The 23,424-nt window shown below is 35.6% G+C and overlaps 1 protein-coding gene across 1 annotated transcript in view; it reads left to right on the top strand.

Moving 5' to 3' along the window:
- LOC117995298 (tyrosine-protein phosphatase non-receptor type 11-like) overlaps positions 1-23,424 on the top strand; it is a 60,778-nt gene that overhangs the window by 7,858 nt on the left and 29,496 nt on the right. The window contains exon 2 of the mRNA XM_034983288.2: positions 5,713-5,875. Coding sequence (XP_034839179.1) covers positions 5,713-5,875 — 163 coding nt within the window. The remainder of the gene's footprint in view (positions 1-5,712; positions 5,876-23,424) is intronic.

Raw genomic sequence — 23,424 nt, 5'->3', positions numbered from 1 at the left:
GTTAATAGTTATGTTGCTACTGTTACGATAATATAAGATACAGTTAAAGCATTCGTTAGTAGAGAGCAAAGGTTATTTGGTGGAATAATTCTCAAATAAAAATGCATAAGTTTAGTGTATGTGGTTTGTATAGTAATTTCTTTTTACGTAGTGGTAATAGTCCGTTCCGCGACCCCTTATACCAAATAAAGTATAATGGGTTAGTAGATCTCAGTGAAGTGGCACCTCAACTAGGAAAACCATAGAAATCTACCACTTTTTGTTAAATTCCGCATTTTAAGCACCGAGTCCGGTAATCTCAAGGCATAGATATATCTCAAGGTTATCTAATGCCGAAGTTAACGTTTTCCGTATTATATAGCGGTAAAAGATTCCTTTACCTACAAAAGTGTACCTACTCTATGCTGTGTGAGATGCAATGCACATTTGATAAACTTCTCAACGTTTTAGGAAGCGATCGTGGTCTGACCGGGTTGAAACAAACGCATTGGGTTCCCCATACACGGGTCACGTCATCTCTCAAATATTCTTATTGTTCGACTGACCGTATAATCCGTTTATCCTCCATTTCAATGGACAACAACCTTATAGCATGCGTTTTTCTAAATATATAAAAGGAAAGGAAGGAATGTTACTTTTTATTTATTTATTGCAAAAACAATAATATAAATCCACCTATTTTAGATTCAAATGAAAATACAATAAACAAAAATACCAAACTTATTCGAGAACATAAAAATTACAGATCGAAAATATCATCTAAACCACTAACTTTTTTATTTATATTTATTTTATTTATTATCAACATACAAAAAACATTAATATTAGGTAGCACAGAAGTTTGACCCTCAATGCGTACGTCTGCGCATTAAATCATGCAAACTGACATTAAATCATGAAAATACTGATTGACTGACTGATCTATCAACGCACAGCTCACATCAAATACCACTAGATTGATTAGGCTGAAATTTGTTATAATAAATATAATTAAGATGCAGACATCCGTTAAGAAGGAATTTTGCAAATTCAGCCCTTAATGAGATAAAATAGGGTTTAAAATTTGTGTAGTCCACACAGACGAAGTCGCGAGCATAAGCTAGTAAATAAGTATACCTAATAGACGCGCTTGGCAAATAGTAGGTGATGATGCAGCCTAAGACAGAGCGCGCCTGCCTAGATAGAATCTTAAAAATAATCCGCACCCAGAATGCATTTCTTATCGAGAATAGAAAATGAGCCTTCATTTGGTAAGTAGGTATACGGTCGTTTGCAATTTTGTAATACTAAGAAAAGTTTTGTTTATTTTTAACACGACCAATAATAAAACCAAATGGGTACCTAAGATCTAATAACCCATAAAATAACTATGACATAGATAACTATAGTACAAGCGATAAGTATTTCACAATCTACTCAACATGCCCATCGGCAAAAGTTATTTATTGCTCTTTGTGACGATGCCGCCGCGTCGCCCGCGCCGCGCCGTGGCGCCTTTAATTCAATAAGTTTTATTTAATTTTTGTCAAATGCAGCCAGTATTTTTGGCACTATTCCACGCGGGTATGATTAATTGTATAGTAATCAGTACCCTTATTATAAATGCGAAAGTGTTTATTGGTTTGTCCTTCAATCACGTCGCAACGGTGCACCGGATTGACGTGATTTTTTGCATAGGTATAGATAAAGACCTGGAGAGTGACATATGCTACTTTACGGAAAATCTATGAGTTCCTAAGGGATTTTTGAAAATCTACGCGTAAACCTGGTGCGGGCGAGCGTGGGTGACTCCCCGCCTCATACCCCGATTACCATGTCGACCTGTCGCAAGCTACAATTTGAAATCAATTTGTATTTTTCTAATAATAAGGTAAGAAATACTTATCAATGACAATGTGGGGGCAGATATTTCTCGATAAACAGTTGCAGAAACCGGTTTCTGCGATGTAAATAATGACGCGTGGCACGCGAACGTGAAAATTGGCTTAGAGATAGAGAGCAGTGTCTGGCAGGGGTTTACCACGACACTAAAATGTCTGACAATGCATGACGTGATTTCTAATACTATTCCGAAGAAAATATAAAAAATTAGACTTACCTACCTAAATTAGTCTTAAAATTACCTTGACGTAAATTTTTTACATGTTTATTACCTGTTCCATCCTGATCCAAACAAACGCTCCTCCCAGTGTTGGGGACAATAGGCAGAGAAACTTTCAGCTTTTATAAAATAACGAAGGTCTGGCACGCGCTGGCTCTTAGTCCATTACAATCGTTGATCGACTTATTTTATTTAATAGTTCCTTTTCAAATATACTAGATGATGCCCGCAACTTCATCCGTGTGGACTTTGGATTTCAATTTTGAAAAATCCTCTGGAAACTCTTTAATCAAATAATTGCACCTAGTAAATGCTCCTAATGCAATAGCTACATACGCCAATTAATTATAATTTATGTATTGTGGTACAATTATATTTATCTCAGCCCGTATGTACATACAATACATATTTGAATTACATTAACTACGAATTATCATGTTGTTATGAGCGTACGAAAAACGTGAGCCGTTCAATATTCTCACGCTAGATCAGATCAAGGGAATGGAATTTTCATAATAAAATATACCTACTCGTACTTTATCTATGCGGGTTGCTGCTGGACACAAGCTATACAAAATCCATTTTCTGTGTCAATCCATGCAGAATACTAATCCAGCTGTGGTCCTCTATCGGTTGTGACCACGACGAAAATGACTAATTTCATATGCATTACGGTTAACTTACTACAAGAATTTGTAGACGAATTCGGGTCGTTGTATGTCCAGCGGATAAAGTGACGTCACAGTATAAGGAGACACAGTAGTCCAACGCCTTTGATCTAGTGGTAAATGTCCCGGCAATGCTATGGAGATCCCGGGACTCGTTACCGGTTACCGCATGATTGCTCTGTCTAGACGGCTTCGTCGAACTCTCTTCCGCCTCTGGTACGCTCTAGTAGGTAATCATATAGCACCGTCGTTACTCTGTGGTAACTTATGGTTACTTTTAAACTTTGACCACCAATAAAGAGCAAAGCAAAATCATAGTCCAACGTTAAACTGACTTATGGAACCCATTTAACTATTACGCTTTTATAATATTATTAAGTAGTATGGATATGGATTAGCTCAATGCTACAAATATCCGCCTAGGAGAGCCAGCCTTTGCACACTGTGTACTTACACTTATAAATAAATTAAAAACATAATTCTTTATCTATATAAATAAAAGCGAAATATACTCACTGACTAACTGACTGACTAATCATGAAATCTTAGGAACTAAGCTAACAAACTTGAAATTGGGAGGTAGGTTTTTTCTAGGACATATAGGTGTCAGCTAAGAAATGATTCCTTGATTATCCCCAATAAGTTACAATCTCAAGAACCATCAGACTATCACTCAGAAGCCAACAGAACCATATGAGACATAAAATTCCCAAAAAGTTTATCACCATTTAGCGCCATGCTATATTGAAAAATCTCATCCATACTAATCCTTAACCATACTACATCTAAATACCAACATAATATATAAAAGGAAAAGCTGATTGACTGATCTAACAACGCACAGCTCACTTTTGGACGGATCGGGCTGAAAATCAGCAATCAGATAGCTATTATGACGTACATCTAAGTGCTAAGAAAAGATTTTTGAAAATTCAACCCCTAAAATTTGAAATTTGTGTAGTCCACGCGGATGAAGTCGCGGGAACAAGCTAGTACTACTATTATATTAGTAGGATGTGTGCCTCTCATAAGATACCCCTGGAATTTTATGATCATTTCTGTAAATTATTATAACTTTGATACATCATCATCATCATGTGGTAAGGCCATAATTTCGGGAAAAACCACGGTCAAATTATTACTCATGTCATTGATTATTATTATGTTAACGGTTCTGCGATAAGTTTTATGCGACTTCTCAAGTCTCAACGAGACTGGAAATTTTGCAAGGGAATGGTAAAATTACCTACGTACTCACGTATGATGATGATGGTTCATCGTTGATGGTTTCAAAGTCTATAACAGACAGAGGTAGAAACATTTTTATGTTTTATATATTAAAAACTGACCAAGTGCGAGTTAGGCTCGCGCAACGAGGGTTCCGTACTACAGTCGTTTTTTTCGACAATTAGCACGATAAATCAAAAACTATTATATCTAAAAATAAATAAAAATTTGTTGTATAATTTACAGGTGAAGCCCTTTCATAATATGATACCCCACTTGATATAGGAATATTACTTCGAAATTTGTAAATAATAATTAATTATTAGTTCATGACCAAAATTTTTTTTGTGTTATGTGTCCAAATTCACAGTTTTCAGATTTTTCCCCTAATGTCTGCTTTAAGTCCAACCTACCTGCCAAACTTCATGATTCTAGGTCAATGGGAAATAACCTATAAGTTTCACGACAGACAGACAGACAACAAAATGATCCTATAAGTGTTCCATTTTTCCTTTTGAGGTACGGAACCCTAAAAAACATGATGAATGCAATGCATTGTTTATCTATCAATCATTATTATTATGTTGTGGTGCGTTGTGCAACATTGTGCACTGTTCTACTAGAGCAACAGAACTCAAAAGGAATAATCTGAACTGGAGCAATAATTAATGAATAGGGTAAAAGGGGTGATAACATCATAAATTAATAATAGTATGAAAAAAAGCTGGGATAGCCTAGCGGTTAGGACTATAACGGTTCCGTTTTTCCTTCTGAGGTACGGAACCCCAAAAACGACTGCTCTGCCTGAATTTAAAAGCAGTGTCATTTGGGATGATGTAAGGATCCTAATCCATATATGCCATTTCCAAATCTTAGAGAAGAGAATGGACATCTCTGGCTCGACATTTAAAATATTTTAATAGATATAATATCTCACGATAGTTTAAACTTTCTGTGGTCAGTTAAAAAAAATTATACTTAATAGTGCGTTTCCCACGGAAGTTTAGTAGTAGTTAATGCGGTAGTAAAGTGCACAATTCTACCGCTTATTGTTTATTCTCATTTTGATATTTTATACCAACCTTTCCTACCTTTATTTGGTACTTAATGTTAAATTGAAGCTAGTTTATTTACGTAATATTATAAATCTTAAAATTAGCAAATTTTTCTTTTGCCAAAAGTTTATAGAAAACACCTACTTCTTTACAAAATATTAGATCCTAATCAAGTAGGTAAGTAGGTAAACCGTATTTTGATCAAAGTATCATTTGTAGTTTATGGCAACATTTGACTGTTTTTTCATCGCTCCGATCCGAAGCTGTCCAAATACTACAAACAGAGATCATACCTACTATAATTCTCAGATTACAGTGTCTTACAATAATTATTAAGAACAAGCAAAACTGGCAGTGCTCTCCTTAGTTATAACGCACTGTAGGTAGGTAGGTAGGTACCTATTACAAACCGAAAAATTTAAAACTACCGAACCGGACCAACAACACATAAAATCCCGAACAGGGTATCACCTCAGCGTACCTAATACTGAAGTCATTATGTATACCATTTAGAATTTTAGTTGCTCTGTAATTTTTTTACTTTAAGTATAGATAAGTAGGTACAATCATAATGATTGAAATTTGCGAAAAAAAAAACATTCACACAGTACAAATGGGCAAAAAAAAATATCAAAATGATTTAAAGAAAAATTTATTTCAGATGGTTCCACGGAGTCATGTCCGCAAAAGAGGCCGAACACTTAATGATGGAGAAGGGAAGGAATGGATCGTTCCTGGTACGCGAGTCGCTGACGCATCCCGGGGAGTACGTGCTCTCAGTGCGCGTGCGCGGTCGGGTCAGCCACGTCATGATCAGAAAACAGGTAATAGCCTTTTACATTTTACATTTTCCCGTTTGGGTTGTGACGTTGTAAATTTTGAACTACTAACTGGCGTCTCGCTTTTAATTAAAATCTATTTTGTTCAAAGTATGTTGGTGCCACCTAGCATCAAGGTGCAGAACTACGCGTGGGTCGATGTTCAGAGTTCATTCGAGCCACAATAGATGGCGTTTGCTTCGTTGTCAATTGTCGTAAAAATAAAACAAAATAATTAAATAAAACCATAATATCATTTGTTTATTGTTAAGTCATTAACAAAACGGTTCTTATAATATACCCTTAGGTTCCGCAAATATTCAAAAATGAATTGGCTTTATGATCAAACTAGTGAGAGCGGCCACACTCGGGTTGCGTCTGGCAACACCGATTGGTGAGATTTAGAATTTTCTCTGGAGTCAACATGTGAAGACGAATTTTTTTCGTTCCAGGAAAATCTCACTCTTTTTCGCCCATGGCTTCGCCTGGAAAAATACAATAGTTATAAATTTTAGTCATCCTAACGTATTTCAATGTTTCATCAATTATGGTGAGTGAAAAATCAAGTAATGTGGATTCGACAAAATGGCGGTTTGGTTAGAGAAAATCCTAATTTTATGATTTCATTCCAGTTCCAGTTATTTTATCTTCCCAAATAAATGAGGATAATGGGTTGTGGGTGGACTTCTGAAAACCATTGGTGGCCAGGAGTTCAATAGGTGAGTTGTGTTTGATCGGGAAAATTCCACGTGTCGAAATTTTCACACAGCACAAATTATAATCTTGTTTTTCTTTGTTACAGGGTTTACGTTTACGTTTTATGTTTAGCTTCAGTTTTCCGTTTTAGTTTTCCGTTTGCGTTTTCGGTTTTCGTATTTATTTCTTTTGCACATTCACGTTGACAACTTAATTTCTATGGATAAGACTTGGTGAAAATCTTTGTAATGAAACATTTCGGTTGTGAAGAATCAAATAAATTGAGTTTTGGATCTTGGCCGATGCCGTCCAGCTACATTGCAGTCTTCGCACCTACAAGTAAGCAAATGTTTGTATCCTGGAACGGTTTAGTGAACCTTCTTAGTGTATGTGTACAGTAAGAACCCTGTCTTTACTACTGAGCTTTTATTTTGAAACAACTTTATGAATTTTACTGTGTCATTGTCTATTCCATGCCAATGGCATCTTAAATTTAAAACATAGATTTTATGTACTATCTACCTAAGGCATTCTAATGTATCTAAATTAAGTCTTGGCATTAAGCTAGAATAACTAAGCATTATTAGCCATCACTATGTTTTAAGCGACCCCGGTAAAAGTTACATTAAAAACAATTTTGCCTAACATCTAGCAAATTTCATTTATAACACCTCATATACATTACAAGGGAGTCGACGGCTAGCTTCTATTCTTTACTAGGTAGATAGATCAAGTAAAGTAAATTATTATTTTCCTCTAATCTTTGTAAGGTGGTAGATTATTCCGTATCCGGGTATATTTCCATTCCGCCCAATTTACCACCCTTACAAATGGCGCCCGAACGTTTTTTTATATAGTTATTTCAGTATATTTTGAGAAATTTTGTGAATTTTATGAAATGTACTCCGCTGATTGTACAATTTTCTAAGTAGTGACACATTGCAAAGAGCACTAAGCTGTTTTTTATGGTTAACTAACTAAATAATAACTAATAGTTAGAAATTTTGTCTGATAGTTTAAGTAATTTTCTGAGTATAGTCCAACAGTGGTTTTTTCTTATTTAATTAACACATTATAAATGGTGCTTATGCCGTTCAATTATGTTATTTGACTTACCTTGGAGGTGTATAAGTGAATGTTTGCCTTCAGTTTAGTAATAAACATTGCTTAACTGAGTTGTTGTTGGGTATTGCTTTCAATAGTAAGTACATCTTATGTTTGAAAATTCCGGTAACTTAGTATAATTAAAGTTTTGAAACGCTATGTCCTGTTAACTAGTTACACACATACATTTATAAATACTAAGAGTTACAACTTGTGAAACTAAATATATAAACTATATTCAGAGATTACATTAAGTTCAAGTAGGAAGTTATGAACAATTTTTTTTCAGTGACTTGATACTTCATTATTTTGTTGAAATTTTGTTTAGAGCTGTGTTAAGGTTATGATAAAAGCTACTTCACACACAAAACATGTTAAGTTTAATTGAATGCTGGTAGTTTAAAGTGACATTTAGAAACAGATTTTGTTGTATTTTAGGTTATGTGTTAAAAGTGTAAAGTAACAGTCATCAAACCATTGCACAATCTCTTTGTTTTTTTTGAAAGATAATATGCTAGTGAGAGTTCATTGCAACTTTGTTGCCTGTTTACTTTTGTAATTGTAAAGGTTGTAACACACTGTGTACTCATAAAGGTGATACTGCACCTTACAATCATTTATTCAATTTTGGGAAGTATTATTTTGTTATATTTTGTTTACTATAGTTATAATATGTGCTTGTATTATTAACAATATTTTGGAATAGGAACATAATTGATAAAATAGTTAGGATAGACTTAAGAATATTGTTTTTGTTGTGTATTTTGCTTGTGTATATTTAATAGTTTAAATAACTTCTTTTGTGTTTGTGTTTAACCAATTTGTATAAGGCTAAACATAGACAGTTACACAAGCTCGATATTTTGTTAAATGTGTTTTGACTTAACACAATGGAACAGACTTTTGCCCAGTTTCATTCACTTTTGAAGGACGAATTGTGTTATGAGGTATCCATTCGTTCCGAAACTCCAGCACCTACAGTGCTAGGTTTAAAGAAACAGTTAAAACAATTAATTCAGGAAATTCCTTCTGAATCAATTTTAGAGACGGATTTCACTTCTGAAAGTGAGTTAGGGGTTATTACTAAAAAACTTCAAGACTTAGAAGATTTATTAAAAAAGTGTTCTGACACTAAAGATAGACATGCCCTCTGTAGGTCTAAAGCTTTAGCTTCACATTTGTACTTTAGAATTTTGAGAATACAGTGTTCCGAACTCAGCTTAATAAGTAGGAAGAGTGAATTACATACAAAGTTGCAGAGTTTGATTTCCAGATTAGATGCTGACAATGAGTCGTCTCACGACGAATCACTGGATTCCGAGAGTACCGCCGTTGACTGCACTGGTGATAAAAATGTTGCCAAGTGGAAGTTAAATTTCAACGGACAGGGTGATCCGCGCAGTTTCATCGAACGCGTTGAGGAATATAAAAGATCTTATGGCGTTTCAGATGGAAAATTATTTGTTTCTGCATTTCATCTTTTTACAGGCCGAGCATTGTTATGGTACAGAGGCAACAAATGTCAAGTTTCGTCTTGGTCAGAATTGAGAACTTTATTTTTAGAGGAATTTGATGCAGTAGATTATGACTACAGGTTGCTAGGTGAAATTCGAGCAAGAACACAAGGCTCTGAAGAACCTGTGTCTATCTATTTCGCTGTAATGTTTGGCATGTTTTCAAGGTTGTCAACACCACTTTCCGAAGAACAAAAGTTACAAATTTTATTACATAATATTCGCCCTTTTTACTCAGAACAATTAGCTCTTGTTGACATTAAGTCTGTCGCAATGTTGAAGGAAAAGTGTCGCAAACTAGAGGCTGCGAGGCAGCGTTCCGCCTTATTTTCTGAGCCTACTAACAGTAAGGCAACTTTAAGTTCAGAGTTTGCTTACAAACAAGTGACAAAACAGATAAACACACTTTCAGTCACACCTGCACCTAAGGTTGATACAAGTAAAGGCACTGATTTTACGAAAACAAATAAACAACTATGTTACAAGTGCGGCAAGGGTAACCATTCCTTTAAATTTTGCAGGACAGTTCCGAAATTTATTAGATGTTTTTCGTGTGGACGTCAGAACTTTACAGTAAAGACATGTCCAAGTTGTAGTAAAAAGGCGACTAGTAAACCCGCTCCGGACAAAAATTCAAAAAACTAATTAGTAAGAACTGTGCAGAGACACAAGTAAAGAACTTGTTCATTAACAACAAAACATCCCTTTTACCTGACACAGTTCTGTATTCAGTGGATAAACGAGACTTTAGGCCATATTTAAAGGTTTTTGTTGACGGTTTTGAGATTACAGGTTTACTAGATTCCGGTGCTTGCGCGTCAATTTTGGGTAACCAGGCGCACAAGGTTTTTTTGAGATTCGGTTATAAATTGCATAGCAGTATTGATACCACATTTTCAGTGGCAAATGGAGACAAACTTGATTGCATGGGTTATATGTTTATTCCGATTACTTATAATTCCGTAACTCACATAATAAAATTTTTTGTAGTACCCTCTATAATAGCGGATGTTATTTTTGGCTGTGACTTTTGGAAAACATTTCAGTTAGCCCCTGGCATTTTTGATAATTTAGAATTAATTAAGGCACCTTCTCAATTTTACAATATTTGTGCGATTGATAATAAACAAATTCATACCATCACTTCTTTTGAAAACTTATCATCTCAACAGAAAGAATTAGCCCAGTCTGTAGTAAATAAATTTTTAGATATTTCTTCAGAGAAAATTGGATTGGGTAGAACAAAATTAATTGAACATGTTATTGACACCGGTGATGCCTTGCCAATAAAAATAAAACAATATCCACTTTCTCCCGAAAAGAAGGAAGCTTTAAGTAAAGAGTTAGATAGGATGCTGGAAATGGACGTAGTTACTCCGAGTGAAAGCCCTTGGAATAACCCAGCAATTTTAGTGAAAAAGGCAAATGGAGACTGGAGATTTTGCCTAGATTGCAGGAAATTAAATTCAGTGACAAAGGGGGATTCATACTCAATACCGTACATTCCACAAATTCTAGATAGCTTGAAAGAGGCAAGGTTTTTATCATCGATTGATTTAAGTTCAAGTTTCTGGCAAATTCCGTTAGCTAACGACTCTCAGGAAAAAACCAGTTTTACAGTTCCTGGTAGAGGGTTATTCAAATTTAAAGTCATGCCGTTTGGCCTATGCGGTGCACCAGCACGACAGCAGAGGTTAATGGACCAGTTATTTAATCAAAATTTTTGTAGTGATATTGAAAATGGAATAGTATTTTGTTATATAGATGATATTGTTATTTGTTCTGCTGATTTTGAAACCCATTTAATTTTATTAAACAGAGTTCTGGATAAACTAAAAATGGCTCAACTATCCATAAATTTTGATAAATGTAATTTTTTTCGAAACTCTTTGAAATATTTAGGGTATATAGTGGATGAATTTGGTTTACGCACAGATCCTGGAAAAGTTGCCGCAGTTTTGAACTTTCCGACCCCAAAAACTGCACAGGAGGTAAAGATTTTCCTAGGCACTTGTTCTTGGTACAGGCGCTTTATTAGGAATTTTTCAACCATCGCTGCACCACTCAATAGACTAACGAGTAAAGGAAAGAACGCACCTAAATTTGAGTGGAGCGAACAGGCAGAGGTAGCATTTAATACATTGAAGAATGCGTTGGTAACCGCACCTGTTCTTGCGGTACCGAATTTTGAAAAACCATTCAAAATACATTGTGATGCTTCTGCATATGGTGTTGGCGGTATGCTAACGCAAGAAACCGATGGTTGCGATCATCCCATTGCGTATGTCAGTAGGAGCCTAAATAAAAACGAAAGGAATTACAGCGCGACGGAACGCGAGGCTCTAGCTGTGATTTTTGCAGTGGAGAAATTTCAGGCTTATTTTGGTTCCAAGCCAGTCACAATTATCACAGACCATGCATCCCTAAAGTGGTTCTTAAATTTAGAAAATCCCTCAGGACGACTCGCCAGATGGGGTTGTAGATTATCACAGTATAATTTTGTTATCGAACATAGGAAGGGTTGTGATAATGTAGTTCCGGATACCTTGTCGAGACTCATACACGTAGATGTAGTTGGTGATCGTGATGATAACTCTAGTCAACAGGTTTTGGTAGATGACTGGTATGACAAAACATTTAATGGCTGTAAAATCAATCCAGCAAATTTTCCGAATTTTTGTATTTTGAACGATAAACTATATCGTTACAGTAAATGTAAATACCAGCTTCTCAGTGAGTTCGATTGGAAAGAGGTAGTCCACAAGAACGACATCCTTAGAATTATGCAACAAAACCATGCAGATGCAACTGCAGGTCATTTTGGTGTGTTCAAAACTCATCGCAGATTATCCCTCAGATATTTTTGGCGTGGTATGTATAAGGACGTGGTTGAGTACGTTAAGAATTGTGATACTTGCTCTGCGTATAAACACACGACATCAGCCACTCCAGGTCTGCTTGGGAAGCCTAAAGTCTGCGAGAGACCTTTTCAGGTCATTTCGGCTGATTTAGTCGGACCTTTGCCTAGGTCTAAATCAGGATTTACATTTCTTTTTGTGGTGACGTGTTGTTTTTCGAAATATACAATGTTGTTTCCGTTACGGCGTGCCACAGGTGCCGCTGTTGTTAAAGCGCTAGAGAATTTTGTATTTTTGAACCATAGTGTTCCAGAGACTGTGATTGTGGACAATGGGTCCCAATTTACAGGATCTGAATTCCGTAATCTCATTAAGCGTTATAATATTCCGAAATTACACTACACACCACTGTACACTCCGCAAGTTAACCTTGTTGAGAGGTACAATAAGGTTGTTATGACTGCTGTAGCCGCTTTTGTGAAAGATAACCACAGGTCCTGGGACGAAAACCTGTACAAGGTCCAGTTCGCCATAAACAGTGCGGTTAATGAATCCACTGGATTCTCCCCGTTCTTCCTTGTCCACGCTAGAGAACCGGTTTTAAATGGTTCCTTCTATAAGGACACGGATAAGGAGTACGAGGCCGGAATTCCAAGGGAGGAATACGCAGGAAAGTTTGGAACTTTGGAGGACATATTTGGTCAGGTTAGGAGAAATTTGTTTCAGGCTCATGCAGAGTATGCAACGCATTACAACTTAAGGCGTAGGTCTGCAAGCTATTCTGTTGGGGATATAGTGTGGAAAAAGACCTATCCACAAAGCGACGCTACAAATTTTTTCGCAGCTAAGCTGGCACCTAAGTATGAAAAGTGCAGGGTTGTCAAGGTTTTGTCACCTTTGGTTTACGAACTAGTTAGAGTAGCTGACAACCACCCAATAGGCACTTGGCATATTAAGGATATTAAGAAGTAGATATTTGCCATTACTTAGTTTGGTCTAAACTGTTTGAATATTTAAGTTATCAATATTCAATTAGGAATTTGAATGAGTGTAGTGATGTTCTGAGTTAACAGTTACATTACCATGGTTCAGTTGAGGAGGAATGTAGTGGATGTATGTAGGGATGAATATGTGATGATTGGAATGCTTGTGGTAGACCAACCGGATGAGAAAGTAAAAATGCAAATATCGTACTTTGGGGATAACGAAAAGGGGGGGGTTTTGTGTTTTGTTTTCGTTTTCCTTCTAGATAATGGATCATTTCTGTTATTTTTCCGATTCTGTTCCGAGATCTATTTTCTAGGAGAGTTATTTCGTTTTTTTTTCTCATATTCCGATTTTGATTCGGTTTTATTTTTCCGAATGGGATAGAGAACGGTTGCCATATCAGATGGACCCGTTCACAACCAGTTTTTCCGTATTTGTTGAGTAACAAATATTAAGATGGTAGTTTAAAAGAGTGAACCACCGTAGGCCTAGACGCATTCTATCAGTCAGCTGAAGAATGATGCCAAGATGTTTCCACTCAAGTGTCTTAGACACCATGAAGTTTTTTTGTATATATTCTTTTTAGAAGTTAGGGTTGTGTAGTTAAGTATAATGTATAAAACCTTACACTGTTTTCAGTATATTTATTTTGTTAGACAATTTTCCTTGTTAGTAGTAGATGTGCGTTCACGCGTAACTTCTGTGTTTTTTTGTTTGTTTGTTTCAGGCAAATTGTTAGTAGTTGTTGGATGACGCTGAGGGCAGCGCGGTTCAACCTGTTGAACCTTTTCGTAGGAGGGGAAGTATTGTGACGTTGTAAATTTTGAACTACTAACTGGCGTCTCGCTTTTAATTAAAATCTATTTTGTTCAAAGTATGTTGGTGCCACCTAGCATCAAGGTGCAGAACTACGCGTGGGTCGATGTTCAGAGTTCATTCGAGCCACAATAGATGGCGTTTGCTTCGTTGTCAATTGTCGTAAAAATAAAACAAAATAATTAAATAAAACCATAATATCATTTGTTTATTGTTAAGTCATTAACAAAACGGTTCTTATAATATACCCTTAGGTTCCGCAAATATTCAAAAATGAATTGGCTTTATGATCAAACTAGTGAGAGCGGCCACACTCGGGTTGCGTCTGGCAACACCGATTGGTGAGATTTAGAATTTTCTCTGGAGTCAACATGTGAAGACGAATTTTTTTCGTTCCAGGAAAATCTCACTCTTTTTCGCCCATGGCTTCGCCTGGAAAAATACAATAGTTATAAATTTTAGTCATCCTAACGTATTTCAATGTTTCATCAATTATGGTGAGTGAAAAATCAAGTAATGTGGATTCGACAAAATGGCGGTTTGGTTAGAGAAAATCCTAATTTTATGATTTCATTCCAGTTCCAGTTATTTTATCTTCCCAAATAAATGAGGATAATGGGTTGTGGGTGGACTTCTGAAAACCATTGGTGGCCAGGAGTTCAATAGGTGAGTTGTGTTTGATCGGGAAAATTCCACGTGTCGAAATTTTCACACAGCACAAATTATAATCTTGTTTTTCTTTGTTACAGGGTTTACGTTTACGTTTTATGTTTAGCTTCAGTTTTCCGTTTTAGTTTTCCGTTTGCGTTTTCGGTTTTCGTATTTATTTCTTTTGCACATTCACGTTGACAACTTAATTTCTATGGATAAGACTTGGTGAAAATCTTTGTAATGAAACATTTCGGTTGTGAAGAATCAAATAAATTGAGTTTTGGATCTTGGCCGATGCCGTCCAGCTACATTGCAGTCTTCGCACCTACAAGTAAGCAAATGTTTGTATCCTGGAACGGTTTAGTGAACCTTCTTAGTGTATGTGTACAGTAAGAACCCTGTCTTTACTACTGAGCTTTTATTTTGAAACAACTTTATGAATTTTACTGTGTCATTGTCTATTCCATGCCAATGGCATCTTAAATTTAAAACATAGATTTTATGTACTATCTACCTAAGGCATTCTAATGTATCTAAATTAAGTCTTGGCATTAAGCTAGAATAACTAAGCATTATTAGCCATCACTATGTTTTAAGCGACCCCGGTAAAAGTTACATTAAAAACAATTTTGCCTAACATCTAGCAAATTTCATTTATAACACCTCATATACATTACAAGGGAGTCGACGGCTAGCTTCTATTCTTTACTAGGTAGATAGATCAAGTAAAGTAAATTATTATTTTCCTCTAATCTTTGTAAGGTGGTAGATTATTCCGTATCCGGGTATATTTCCATTCCGCCCAATTTACCACCCTTACAGGGTTTGTACGGATATATGGAGATAGCTGGACTATATATGGAGATAGCTGGTTCTAGGCTGTTGACGCAGTGAACCATGATTGGTTCTGGCCATCAGTTTTAGTTACAGCCTATCAAAATGATGTAGGGAAAATTACAAGTAAAACTGTGTTTTAATTTTTTAATATGTTTTGAATGAATGAGATAATGAAGATACGTTTATGTTTTTGTCAGAATCGAGAATAATCAAAGAGTTCGTATGAACGAACGTTATATACGTATGAAGTCGCAGGCATCATCTAGCAAATTATAATTACATACTTGTTCCATAATATATTTGTATTGAACATTTTTTAATTAAACATTTGAAAAGCTAAATAAATCATAGGGAGACCGCAAGCGAAGACGAAGCCGAAGCCGAATCTAAATCCTAATCACATATGCAAATTTTCTATATACCTAATAGGTACCTAGTTCAATAGTTCAAATTCAAAAAAGTTGAAAACTTGTATCTATCCTAACTTCTTTCTCTTCTAACTAATTACATTTAAAATGCGAACTGGTTCAATATAATTTGATCTTCGCACTAAAATTAGACAATTTTAATGTAAATTGTAACACAGCGCAGCGGTGTGGTCCATTTAAATTAATGTACTTAGGTATAATTAATTATTTCTACTAGGCGAAAATGTATCTATTTGCTGGATGGACTAAAAACTTAAACGGGGAAAATTCCCATTTTAGGCAGATAGAGTTTTGTATTTTGACCCACGGAATTTTGGAAGACATAATTCATCACCATCAATCCATCGCTGGCTCACTACTGAGCACAGGTCTCCTTACTGTTAAAGTAAGTGATATTTAATTTCTTAAAACGCACATAACTCTGAATAGTTACGAGTAGAGGTACGTGTCCGGGATTGAACCCGCAATCCCCCGAATAGGAGGCCGATTCTTTAACCACTAGGCTATTATCGTGCAGTTACCTAATAATAGGTAACTCGAAAAGTTACATTTGCCTCAGGGCTCAGTTCGGTTTCTTCAAAATATATAATATCTATATAATATGCTGTTAACGATGACTAAAAATATTATGATTATCATTCTATAAAACGTTAATCACGTCATTTGTGCCGTATTATCTTTCATATCTATATTATAGGAAATAGATTTTTAAGATAAAAATAGTTTTAAAGACAAATAAGATATAATTTTGCTGATTATTACTAAGTAAGCAGGTCAAAACTTTTTATTTCATATACATAAATACTACGTGTGCAAAAAATGAAGAGAAAAAAAGTACCTTCCATACAGGCATAATAAACTCACATCAAATACATACCTACTTACTATAATAATTATCTAGTACATCCTAGTTCACTAAGAACTTCAACGGATTTTATATTGAATACGGGGTTTTGTACATAACCGTAAAAAGGTGAGAAAAACATTATGTCCTTGGAGTGAAATTAATACAACCTCACAATAATGTATGATTTTCTCATCGCATCTAATGAATAAAACCAGTTAATATTCATGATATGAACGACAGTTTTATTTAAAAAAACCGACCAAATGCGAGTCAGGCTCGCGCACCGAGTACAGGCTCCATAGTACAGTTTATTTTTTCGACATTTTGCACGATAAATCAAAATTATAATTCATAAAAATAAATAAAAATCCACAGGTGAAGCCTTTTCATATGATACCCCACTTGAAATAGTTATCTTATTTTGATAATTGAAACAATTAATTAGTTCATGACCACAATTTAATTCTTTTTGTGTGATGTAACTACAAATTCACGGTTTTTAGATTTTCCCCCTAATGTCTGCTATAAAACCTACCTACCTGCCAAATTTCATGATTCTAGTTCAACGGGGAGTACCCTGTAGGTTTCTTGACAGACAGACACAACAAAGTGATCCTATAAGGGTTCAGTTTTTCCTTTTGAGGTACGAAACCGTAAAAAATATGTTCTCATGGATAAACTAAATAAACCGCAGTAGAATACTTTATTGTAGAACCATTTTAATAGGCCATTTTTGTCATTAATTTTCACACCGGACGTATTTACTTAACTATGTACGAGAGGCCACATAATATTATCGAAAAAAATTGTCATTTTTAAGAATTAGGTCTTTAAACTCTTTTTAACAAAACAGCAGCGAGCTAACTGAGGGAACTATTATATGTCAAATATTAGGCTATAGTCAGACGTAAAATCATAGAAAAATAGGATCTGAGCGCCATATGTGCTAATATGTGACACCTTCCAGTGACGTCGAAGCCTCGACGTTTTTTTTACAAATTCCCTAACTGTAGTGAACTGTGCTATGGTGACGTAAAATCAAAGAAAAATAGGGCTACTTTATTGCTACCTGCCTTAAAGTAGCTAAGTAAGTAGAAGTTCCCTAACTGTCGTGAAATTTGACAAAACTACCTATGCCCAGCATGCGTTGCAATGCGACGCGTGCGCCACCCATTGTACGTTGATGGAACCAGACTGTTAGAAAACACACACCACGTACTAACATAGAGACGAATCCAGTTGCCTAAAGGCTGATGCCAGCGCAGTCTATTTTGAAAGTCAAAGTTAAAGTCAAATATTTTATTATAAATAGGTAATAAATTACATTTTTTGGTAGTCTGTTGTTGGATTTGTAAGATGATAATATAGTGGTGATAATTAAAAAGTTAGTCTACCAATCCGCACATAGCCAGCGTGGTAGACTATGGTCAAAATCCTTCTTACTCTGAGAGGAGACCCGTGCTCTGTAGTGAGCCGGTGATGGGTTGATCATGATGAATTAAAAAGTTAAATAATAATTATTATTTCGATTCCTTATCAAAATAAACCTACTTCAAACCTACATCTCCATTAATGGTAGTAGGTACTTATAATTGTATGGTTGATTGATGGCAAGCAAAAACATAATTTCCTAACAACTGTCAAAAGCAGCTCTAATAATTAAAATGGCTCTATATTAACCTAAGTGAGACGTTTGTTATGTAAATGTTCAATAATTACTTCGATTCTTGACTAAGATAAACCTACCTATCAGTTGTACCTATTCTGTACCACCTCTCCATTTATGGTGGTAGGTCATAATTGTATAGAGTTGATGGCACAAAAACATGAGATAATAATTTTCGGCAACTGCCCGTGGACACAATGTTTTTTGCATGTTATTATTATGTTTCAAAAGCTTCCTACGCGTTTGCATTGATTTCTGACACGCTTTATTGTATAGCAATCATCACCATTGTTATAAAAAGCTGTTGCTAATTCTGTTGTACACAATTTAAAAGTAAAAAAAAGTCAAAAGTCAAATGATTTATTCAAAATAGGTAATAAATTACTCTTATTGATGGTCTGGTATGGCGTTAGATTTGTAAGATAATATAGTGGTGATAATTATAACGCAAACTTAAAACTAAAGCTACGAGGGTTCCAAACGCGCCCAGGTCTGAGAAGAGCCCACAACAAACTTAGCCGGGTATTCTTTTTATTATCACCACTTTACAAAATTATTGAAACTTATTAGAACTATCACAAAGTCGCTAAGCAACTCATTCCCAAGCTTGCTTATCATTTAAATAATCCTTTACATTGTAATAGGATTTTTCAATTAGTTTACGTTTTATGAAAACTTTGAACTTGTTGAGAGACATCTCCAATATGTCTTCTGGAAGCTTATTATATTTAAACTAAATGTATGTAGATTTAGATTGTCCGCCTAATTTTGTGAAAAGGCCGTCGCGTAATAATTTTATTTGTAAAAGAATCTCGTATTATAATAGTATACTTTTTACGTAGGTACCTACCATTCAGAACGCGAAGTGGAAAAAATCTGCATACATATAGTTAAATAATGGTTTTACGAGTCTCGACCTAGTAGGTAGACGCGTGGCCTCTATTTTAGTGACTTCAGCTCTAGACTAAAGTTTCGAGCTGATGGTATATTTTTATTTCGGCTGACGTCAAAATGACGTCATTTCGATGTTAATGAGACAGTTCCAGCGCAGTAGCAATTTGCGGGACTTATAATAGTTTATTTTTATCGGTGCGAATATGTACAATAACGTCCATATCCTAATAAGGTTGCTCAAAACTATTTTTTTTGACAACGGAACACTAATTCCTACATAAAATGACAGGTAGGTATGTACGGTAATAAATCATAATATTTTTATGTTCAAGATTTTTTCCAGTAATTATTCAAGGTCTATGTGAATAACCCTTCTTTTTTTGGCTCGACGCTGAGTGTGTAGGTGGATATGGTATCTAGATGATTCGCAACAAGTTAATAAGTAATACTGATCATTATAATCATGACACACTGCAAGGATCTCTCATTCCGTGAAAATGACTAAGTAACTTATTTTAAATGACATCCGTGGCATTTTTATGTAGGTCGTAACTCGTAAGCATGTTGTAGGTAGAATCTAAGGGCATTCATATTACTAGAGAAACTGTCCCGCTAAATGGTCTCCAACAATGACAATTGTAATTAATTTATAAAATATACTAGCTGACCCGGTGAACTTCGTACCGCCTAACAGTCGATTCTTTATTTTTTTTATACTTATTATATTTTTCTCTCCGTAGGAACCATCCTCGTACTTCAAGGAATATTATAAAAAAAGAATTAGCGAAATCGGCTCAGCAGTTCTCGAGATTTGCGATCAGCAACACATTCAGCGATTGATTTTTACATATAGAGAAGATTAATATTAATAATAAATAAAAATAATACTTTGTCCTTTAGTAAATTGGCACTTTTGCTCTATCTGTACAAAATGTTATCGCTAATTTCGTCATACGAAAAGAGTAGATATAATATTCTGTAGCTCGGCTTACCCCCTGTTCCGAGCAGCTAGCTCTTATTCAACTAAGTTGCTAATATTAAAAAAACCGGCCAAGTGCGAATCAGACTCGCGCACTGAGGGTTCCGTAGGACAATCGTATTTTATCGAGATTTTGCACGATAAATCAAAAACTACTTACTAGATCTCATTCAAACCATTTTTTGGTGGAAGTTTGCATAGTACATCATATATTTTTTTTAGTTTTATCATTCTCTTTAAAAAAAATCATATTAGAAACCTTTATATCATTTTTGAAGACCTATCCATAAGTACCCCACACACATAAAAAAAAATGAGTTTCAGTTCTCTAAGTATGGGGAACCCCAAAATTTATTGTTTTTTTCTATTTTTCAGTAAAAACCTTAATGCGGTTCACAGAATACATCTACTTACCAAGTTTCAACAGTATAGCTCTTATAGTTTCGGAAAAAAGTGGCTGTGACATACATCCAGACAGACAGACAGACAGACAGACATGACGAATCTATAAGGGTTCCGTTTTTTGCCATTCGGCTACGGAACCCTAATAAGAGTTGTAAATGCAACGAATGTTACAAAATTACCTCTATAGTGCTTGACATAACTCCTTCACCTAAAAATAAAACCCGAAGCATAGTGAAGTTCAAGATTTAAGTATGGATAAAGTGGAACAACCCGCCAAAAGGTACACCGTCAAGAAGTTTACTATTTGGAGACACTCCTGAATGCAAAGTATGTAATTTGGTTGCTACGATTTTTCATCTGTTTATAATGCAATCTGAAAGGTCAATGCTGCTTGGAATAACTATTTATCAAGTGCTTTTGTTAAACTACTGGCGCAGGTTTACGTTACGTTATAGAAGTAAAGAACAACATACCAAAAGTTTACGCATACCTACTTCGAATTATCGGATATTGATCACTAATTTGTCTCTAGCAGAAACGCCTGTTGAGTACGATCCGTTCTATAGAACGATCACGTCTGTCTACGGTTTCAAGTATCATTTCACAGTTCATACCGTTTGATGTGCTAAATGTGTTTTTGGAGGCTATTTTTACCTCTTGTTGTTTTTTCTAATCCGCTAGACAAACAAGGTCTAGGTCTTAGAGTTTATGGATGGGCATCATGCTCCATACGAACAACGAACACCGCAGCGCAAGTGCGTTTTGCCCTTAAGACTCCAAAGTCAAAGTATGACATTATACATAAAGTATATTATGTGTACATAGGTATATCAAATTTCACCCGAGCAAAGCCGAGCGGATCAGCTAGTAACTCATATTTTAATTATGTCAAGTAGAAAAATGTACACTTCACTTACTGGCCTATAAGTTCTAGACCCAGTTGGCCCTGGCGTTTGACAACTTCACATTCGATTGTGTAGTCGAAGGCTGAGGCCGAATTCAGTCGATGGGGGCGGTGACCGCAACGGTATTAAGTTACGTACAGATTTCTATATTAAACCCGCTCTACACTCTAGCGTGAATCGCGTCATGAAATTTGCTCGCGATTTCCATAAAAAATTGTCCACAAAGAACTAAAAAAGAAAAGACTAACTTTCCACAGCTTCATCCGCATTTACAAAAAAACCGGCCAAGTTCGAGTCAGGCTCGCGCAACGAGGATTGAGTACTACAGTCGTATTTGTTCGACATTTTGCACGATATTTCAAAAACTATGATGCGTAAAAATAAATAAAAATCTGTTATAGAATGCACAGGTGAAGCCCTTTCAAATGATACCCCACTTGATAGTAGTTATTTTACTTCGAAAATTGAAAATACTAATTTTTAGTTCATGACCACAATTTAATTTTTTTGTGTGATGTAACCACAAAATAACGGTTTTCAGATTTTTTCCTAATTTCTGCTATAAGACCTACCTACCTGCCAAATTTAATGATTCTAGGTCAACGGAAAGTACCTACCCTGTAGGTTTCTTGACAGACCGACAGACAGACAACAAAGTGATCCTATAAGGGTTCCGTTTTTCCATTTGAGGTACGGAACCTTAAAAACCGTCCTAGGTTCGCAAACGCGATGACGCCTGAGTGAAGTAGAGTGAGGGAACTCTTGGTTTAATCCCCAATCGACGATAATATGTCAAATACTAGGCTATGGTAACGTAAAAACAAAGAAAAATAGGGTTCCCTGGGTCAAATATAACGTCGAAGCCTCGACGTTTTGTTAGGAGTTCCGTCATTGTCGTGAACTGTGACCGTGACCGACCGCTAATTCATTCTTCACTGTTGTTTTGCGGCTTTCGCGGTGTGAATGTAGTGCGGTGCGGGCATTACAGTTCAGTATACAACTTACCTTATTTATCGAATTTATGAGCTGCTTTGTTTATCCTTTTACGAGTTAATAAATGTTATTTATCTTTTTCCTATAAAGATGATCGCGTATAGATTTAGTTTTTCTTAAATCTCGTTGGAATTTCTTAAAATGCTTTATTAACGTAGGATTCACTTCAATTTTATTGTAAAAAAACGCACATGAAAATATACTGAATTTAATTTAGAGAAAAATATCAGAATCGACACCAATTAGGCATAACTTTAAACTTTAAACCAATCTAAATGTTAGGCCTACATAACGTTTAGTCCGCGACAGCTCGAGATGGCAATCGAGGTATGAGGCGGAGGGACGACCCGCACGCCCACACGTCACCCGTGCTTGCCCGCACTGGGTTAGCATGGGGGATGTGCGGGTGTGCGGGGCGTTACCTCCCCGATTGCCATCTCCACCTATCGCGTCCCTACTATAGTAAATGTAAGTTGCTTCCAGGCTGTTAACAGCAGTTTAAAAAAAAAATCTTTATTCAGCCAAATAATAATTATACAATTTTACGCTTGACATGCTGAAACTCTGTCGAGTTTATATGGATGTTGCACATTCCTCTTATAATACTAAACTGAACTAGATATGTGCATGCAACGTAATTCTAGGATTCATTTTTAAATAGGTAAGGGTGGGTCTACACCTCACATCTTGTGTTATTACTTATGAACGGCTGAGCGAATGATTGAGCCAAAATGATACGGTCTGGTTAAAAATTAAAATAGGTAAGCGTTAAAACTCCAAGTGTACGAATACTGTCAGTAGTGTACTGTAAGATAAGAATACGTCAGGTGTGGACCGAAGTATTTTTTTAATTACTTATAATACTTAATACTACCTCTACTAGTTATAATGTTATAGCAATACAATTAATGTAATACCTGTCTATAATTCTCCAGATTGAACTCACGTGCGCCCACAGATGATTACGAGCGCTAT

The sequence above is a fragment of the Maniola hyperantus genome, chromosome Z (genome assembly GCF_902806685.2).
Source record: "Maniola hyperantus chromosome Z, iAphHyp1.2, whole genome shotgun sequence".
NCBI lineage: Eukaryota > Metazoa > Arthropoda > Insecta > Lepidoptera > Nymphalidae > Maniola > Maniola hyperantus.
This window is presented reverse-complemented; position numbering and strand designations above follow the sequence as displayed.